At 46.7% G+C, this 6926-nt stretch overlaps 3 protein-coding genes across 3 annotated transcripts; 1 reads left to right on the top strand and 2 right to left on the bottom strand.

Annotated features, from left to right (window-relative positions):
* Positions 1-1975: 1975 nt before the first annotated feature.
* On the top strand, positions 1976-3400 carry PHALS_14181 (U3 snoRNP-associated protein (contains WD40 repeats); the record flags this gene model as incomplete). Its single annotated transcript, XM_024729937.1, has 1 exon — positions 1976-3400. One exon carries the CDS (start codon positions 1976-1978, stop codon positions 3398-3400), a length of 1425 nt encoding a protein of 474 aa, XP_024580264.1.
* Positions 3401-3572: 172 nt separating this feature from the next.
* Positions 3573-3983, bottom strand: PHALS_14180 (the record flags this gene model as incomplete). The annotated part of the gene is made up of 1 exon (XM_024729935.1): positions 3573-3983. The coding sequence occupies one exon, from the start codon at positions 3981-3983 to the stop codon at positions 3573-3575; it is 411 nt and encodes a 136-aa protein (XP_024580263.1).
* A 256-nt stretch (positions 3984-4239) lies between these two features.
* On the bottom strand, positions 4240-5637 carry PHALS_14179 (actin-related protein; the record flags this gene model as incomplete). The annotated part of the gene is made up of 1 exon (XM_024729934.1): positions 4240-5637. One exon carries the CDS (start codon positions 5635-5637, stop codon positions 4240-4242), a length of 1398 nt encoding a protein of 465 aa, XP_024580262.1.
* Between the last annotated feature and the right edge of the window lie 1289 nt (positions 5638-6926).

Below are 6926 nucleotides of genomic sequence, written 5' to 3'. Positions count from 1 at the left end.
AGTCGAAGATAAGCTCTACATTTGGATCGATAGCATGCGCCGCGCCAATTTGCCGGTTTCGCCATCGATGGCAATCGTCAGAGCAAAGCAGATTGCTGAAGAGCTAGGTATTTTTGAGACTGATTTTAAAGCCTCTTGGCAATGGTTGAGTCGTTTCCGAGCACGCAAAGGGCTGTAGAAAATTCTGTTGCATGGGGAAGGAGCAGAAGTAAACAAAGATGATCCGCTACAGCTACCCTCCAAGTCGGAACTGTCTTCCTCTACCCACATTGGGAATCGTGCGTGGTGTTAGAGGGACTGTTGTGAACAGCGCTCTCTTACATTAGTACAGTACGCTTTTCGCTATGAATACACTTTGAAAACCGCAAGTTACTGCGGCTTCTCTCTTCAAAGCTTAGTCTAAGTACATATCAATGTTGCTGCTGTAAGAAATTAAAGGGTTTTTAGATAAGAATTACATTTTTGAAAATTCTATATTTTGTACCAAAACTATCACAGATTCTTTTCCTGGCCAAAAGTGCTTTCTATTTTATGCACAGGTGGCTATAGACATCACAAAAGCTCACGAGGACGTCATCGCCGGGCATCAAATGCTTTTTACTTTGTGTCAATTCGTTGGCTGATGGTGTTTCAGCCAGGCAAGACTAAAGTTATGTCTTGCATTTAGGCCTCGACCCTAAAAGCGTTCCATGTTTTCAAGATCTGCAATTTTTGGAAATTAACACGATTCTTCGACTGTTTACTAGTGCCTCCGCCAATAGTCACACGAATGTTGTAATAGCTTTCGGCATCTTGATAAATCCGCGTACCATCTCTCGTAAAATAGCCGCGCGGCGTACGTAATTACCTTGACGCTCCTCAATCTATATATCTTTTTACTGTTTTTCAAAATCCCAAATAGTGTTATTGACAGCCAAAAACCCTTGGTGCGAGTCACCATCGTTTTCAAAGAATATCGCTCGGTTAAGGCCTGGGTCATATTGAACAGGACCTCGACGAGATATCTGACCAGTAAACCGCCCTACGCCAACTGGGGATTGGCGTTTCCTCGCGAGGGGCTTGTCAGTCAGCCCTGTTTGGGAGCTTATCACTTAGCGACGAGAGAAGGTGAAACGCATGACGCAATTGTTTGCTGCTAAAAGAAAGCAAATACACGGTGCTACTTGGCAGCTATTTTGCTCGGGAACCTCAAGCCAAGCTTTGGAGGCAAAAGTGGCGGAAAGCTGCGGTCTCTAGAATATATTTCTATCGAGGGGAGTGTTAGCGAGCTTGTGTTGTGGTCTGCCGGTTTGATCCCGGTTATGACAGGACTAGACACACGCCCCCGCCGGATACGTTTGGCGGTCGGAAGAAGGCGATTAATGCTTTATTTTGACCTTCAGCATTCGACAGTAATTTCAGATTTGGGTGCTACTCATAGAATTAGGCTACATCATAAGTCATTATTTTTTTATTAGTCTTATTCTTCTTGTCTCAGATTTGCGCGTCAAAAGTTGAAATGCATACGAGCTTTTCTGGGTAGTGCGTTTGTATTAAGTATGGATTGGGAAAGTTTTGTATCATTTCTAATAAGGTTTTGTCGTTGTTGTGTTTAATATAAGAGTGCAAAACGTCACAGTATAGTTTTTCAGACTTCTGTGAAGCTACCAATGTGCCGTCGTCCCGCAAAGACTCGTTTAAATCGGCCGTTTTATTGGAGATACTTAGAGCTTGACTTTAGTAAATCTAACATCATCGCATCATTCTTACATTTGATAATTTCCTAGCCAACAATGATGCTAGGAGGCTGTCAAGGAAACAGCATCTATGTATGCTATTTAATTGCACCACATGTATAGTAGGCCTGTCTCCCTCTTTACTCCCCTCGCAGAATGTAACCTTAATGAGCAACCAAAACTCTTAAAATCCAACACTTTTCTTGCAAATTAAGTACCCCTCGCAAGGTACACAACGTTTAGCCGCCAACCAATAGCTAATGGGTTCATCAAAGGTGAAGCACCGCGTCGGTCGAGCGTCAACCCAGCCGCAGCGCAAGAAGCGCGCGCTTGGAGATGACACCTTTGACTGGGGGAAGAGTGATAGAGAAGACGTAATTGCGTCAGATAGCGAAGATAGTGCACATGCTGGCGATGCTAGTGACAACGAAAGCGATGTGGAGCAGAAAGAGACAACACAGGAAAAGCGTTTGCGTCTAGCAAAAGAATACCTGGGTAAAATTACGGCGCAGGAGATCGGCGATACCGATAACGAAGGTGGTGAAGGTGACGGCGTGGAAGAGCGCTTGGGAGAACGGCTGAAGCAGGACGCACTAAATGCGATGGGCAAGCTCTTTAAGAAGGTCGCGGCCGAATACTTGGACTATGAGTTTGATATCGCTTCGACCAAATTTCTTAGAGGTCACCGCCTGTCTGTTACCAGCTTATGTCTTTTGGAAGATGGTGAGATCGCCTATTCAGGCGCCAAGGACGGATCGCTGCTGCGGTGGGACTTAAAACAGCAGAAGAAGAGAGAGATTACGCTGCCTCACGACGATGTGGCTGCCGAGAAAGCGACGACAGACAGAGATCGCTGCATTTTGGCGTTGGCTGTCAGCTCAGATGGTAAATTTCTAGCCAGCGGTGGCCGCGACAAGCTCGTTCGTGTGTGGGATGCGAAAACAGGTCAACTGAAGGAAAGCTTCTCAGGACATCGCGATGCTGTGTCAGCGCTGGCTTTTCGTCTGCGATCGCATTCACTGTTTTCAGGATCGTTAGACCGATCGATCAAGCACTGGAACCTCACTGAAATGGGATACGTTGAGACACTTTTTGGTCATCAGAGCGAGGTGAATGCACTTGACAGCTTATACAAAGAGCGGGTGGTGAGTTGCGGTCGTGATCGTAGTGTGCGTCTGTGGAAAATTCCTGAAGAAACTCAGCTGGTTTTTTACGGCAACTCGGGCTCAATAGATTGTGTCGGAATGGTCACAGACGAATACTATGTTACAGGTGGAGATGGCGGTTCTCTTTCCCTTTGGTTTAACGGCCGTAAAAAACCCGTCTGCGTCATCGCCAACGCTCACGGCGGCAAGTGGATCAACAGCGTGGCTGTCATGCCGCGCACGGACCTCATTGCTTCCGGATCATGTGATGGGCACATTCGATTGTGGCAAGCCAACCTCCAGGAACGCTCACTCATCTTTGTGGCTTCGGTTCCGCTAGAAGGATTTATAAATGCACTGTGTTTCGATGCCAAGGCTCGCTTTTTACTTGCAGGTATAGGTCAGGAGCACCGCCTTGGTCGATGGGAAAAGTTGATTGTTAAAAATGGCATCGCGATTATAGCTTTGCCAAACATTGATCGCGAACAGCAAGAGAAAAATGGGGATGTAGAAGCGGCTGAAAGGGGTTGCGAGTGTTAAACAAATGCTCCAATTGATATTTTAAAGTAGCCTATCGCAGCTAAAAATTAACGCACTTTACGGTGCTCAAACGTAACAGGCAGGATGCACATGTAGTTTGTACGTGCGACCAATCGTATTGTTTCATTAGTAGATGTCATTAGGCTGGATATATAATAATGTGTGCTACTTTCTATCCAAAACGTATTGAGGACACGCCCCCAGGGGGTGCATGAATCCGTGTAATGCGACGATCTGTAAGAACATTGCCTGTGTTTTGATTAGACCCGCATGCATACTGATTTGAAGAAATTTGTGCATGTGTTGCCGATTGTGCCTGACCAGTTTGATAAATTAGATTGCAAAAGTTGCCACTATCACCAGCACGACCATCATCTTTCGCAAGAGCAACCGACATCTCGGACATCTTAGTGCGCATCATGAGACATTTATGACCAGTAAATTGACTTGAATCATCGCTCCGACGGTAGATTAGCGACCATACCGAAGAACCTCCTCCTGGTGGTGCATGAAGGCGAGTGCTAGGCTTATCTTGCAAAAAGTTATCGACGTTCTGGTTCACTTGATAGCCTGATCGAGCCATGAGGACGGGCAGCTGAGGCAGGTAAAGAAACTGGAAATGAGCCATTTGTAGACATCCAGGCAAAGAGGTATTTTTGAAAGAAATTATCAGGTTGTCTAGAATAGCCTTCTTGCGAGAACCGGCTATCTCGTTGACAATCTGTACGAGTTGTTATAATAATAAGTCTTGTGAATGCTACCCACAAATTGAACCTGTAGAAAGTTGGCGCTAAATTCTAAGCAAATATGATCTTTGATTGATCTGCAAGCATTTCGACTCAGTTATATCGATCGGCACAAACAGCATGAGCACCAATTTCACTATACTCTTGCTTGGCTACCCACAATTGCTGAAAGGAACCTAAAGATGCCAAAATGGATCCACCGATAAAGACGCTGAATTGTCGTTCAATTTTCGTGACCGTCGTAAAGCGAACTTTAAAGGTGCTAGGCACCATGCGTGTGATTTCTGCATTTAGACGCTCTGTAATACCAGGAGTGAGACTACCTCCTCCACACAAAATAATATTGCTCAGCATGTCTCTTCGCAAGTCGGCATCACAGAGCTGTACGGCATCGTGCAGCATATTGTGCAGTCCCTTTTTGAAGACTTGCGCCGTCGCTGCAGCGTGCTCTTCATTCTTGACCACAGCACCACCAAAGCTTTTCGGGTATAACAAAAATTCTGGAACTTGATACCGTTCTTTTCCCAGAACAATCGTCTGCCCATCAGGCAATTCAAAAAAAAACTCTAAATTTTCTGGCGGCGACACTTGCTTGGGCGAGTTCAGGTTACCTTGCCAAAAGGGCGCCTCAGACATGACACACGTAGCCTCTCGCATATTTTTGAACAGGTCTGCTTTTGTAAACTCAATATAACTAAGAGGTATGACTGGTCGTGTCGTGAGCTCCTCGGGCAGCGAAATAGTTCCCAAAAGTCCCGTCTGCAAATTTAGCTTTCTTTCAAAAGTCCCTTTTGGCCTTATTGTGAATGGTTGTAGTTTCTGCGTCACCACCAAGTGCTCTAAATACTCAGACAACTGATTGCACCCCACTGACGAGTATTGCGCCGATGTCTGTAAAGCATATCCATCGTATACTGGCACAACACGAGAAGCTCCAGCGCCAATTTCTGCTATCAAAGCCATCGATTTTCCAAATGCGAAAGCATCTAGCATCGCATCTTTGGCAATATAAAAAGCTGGCACCTGGAAGGTCTCGAACATCATCTCTAGATACTTCTCGCGGTCCCGCGACGCCGCGTTAGCCAGCGCATCATTGGCAAAGCACGAGGCTGAAGACGTGATGACTGGGTGGCTTTTGGGATTCACACATAAGCGGCTGAACGCGTAAGCCCAAATCTTTTCTAGTGCGTCCCAGTTGGCCACCGCACAGGCCTCAATGGGGCGCACAACCTCCAAGTCGTGTCGGTGCCAAAGGTCCTCAAGAACGGCATCTTTTGAAGAGTGAGCTGGCGGATATAGACCCACCACGCTAGGGAAAACTCGCTGCGGTGTGTCTTCCCCCGCCATACCAAACTTGCTTAGCGCCGAACCTACGTCGCCTACAATGGCTTCCACATCATCTCCGCAGTACATGGCAGAATTTCGGTATACATCGTGCAGCACCAGTACATCCAGAAAAGTAAAATCAAGTTTGAAAGCAGCGAGCCACATTATCCGGATACAATACTATAAAAATAATATGCCAAACTTTATGACTGTGGTGTATTTAGTTGCCTGGTTCTAAAGTGACACATGTGCAAAATTTCGTCGGTAGTAATTTGTCCAAGTTAATACACACTCATCACGTTTTAGTAAGCAAACGTAGCGCGTAGCCATATTGAGAAGATAAGGTAATGAAACTGATAGAGTATGTTCGTTCACCAGCAATTTGACGAGCAGTGTCTTTGAGGCACAACAGAACTCAGTTTTCCCCCAGTAGGGCGCCCCGCGTGTAACGGGGTTACACGAACCCTGATAACCGGGGTTTCTGTTTCACGCGAGACGTGCATGGTGTAACCATACCCAAACTATAATACGGTACGGCTAGGTAGCCAGCAGTTATACATGTATTTAGATTTTACTATATATATTAGTATATTTAGGAAAATCTTAACTATTAAAATTAGGATAAATAAATGAAAATTAGTTTTGGAGATTAAACCGAAGAGTCGACTAGCCTTGGGAAGGCAATAATTACTCTTGGAGTAAGCGGATTGCGATCCACTAACTCAAACTTGGTTCTTGTAAAGAACGAAAGGTCGTTGACCTAAATTACGCTTCCTCAAGCGCTTAGCAACGGCTGCCCCGCTGCACTTGGTAGCACTTGTAGTCTATTTACACCTGAGTCGTTTCGACTGATCCTCTGTGAGGATGGAACAAATTTCCTCTTTGCCCCAGGGCATGCAGGACAGGCTTAAAAAGCTGACGTCTTACTTGGCCCTGAGGGCGTGCACTGAGGGCGTGCAACACCTTGTAGCACAAGGCCCCGAGGCAATTGGTGCGCGTCTAGAGGCGTTTTCGAGTTACGAATATGCGCTGCTAGAGCACCTGCAGCAGAAGATGTCTGCACTGTTTGCGTCTATGACGCCACCGTCGGTGACGGAAGACTCCCCCCGACCTAAGCCGCTCAAGGTGAGCATGAAGGTCTTTGAGGGGAAGGATGGAGAGAATTTTCTGCTCTGGGTGAGAGGGTGTTGAGATGGCCATCGCATCCGCCATGCTCTGGACCGAGCGACAGCGCGTGGCGCTAGCCATCTCCAAGCTCGGCGGTCGAGCGCGAGAATGGGCACTGACGTGCGGCACTTCGGTCGGAGCTGTGTTTCCCTCCTGGGCGGAGCTGAAATTACAGCTCTCCCGAGTGTTCTCGCCGCCTAATCAGGCGTACCGCGTGCGATCGCGTTTCCTGCCGCCCGACAGAGCAACGAGGTATTGGTTGACTTTGTTCAAGAGATGCGAACTGC

This window comes from Plasmopara halstedii (assembly GCF_900000015.1).
Source record: "Plasmopara halstedii genome assembly, contig: Scaffold_816, whole genome shotgun sequence".
In the NCBI taxonomy this organism is placed as follows: Eukaryota; Oomycota; class Peronosporomycetes; order Peronosporales; family Peronosporaceae; genus Plasmopara; species Plasmopara halstedii.
This window is presented reverse-complemented; position numbering and strand designations above follow the sequence as displayed.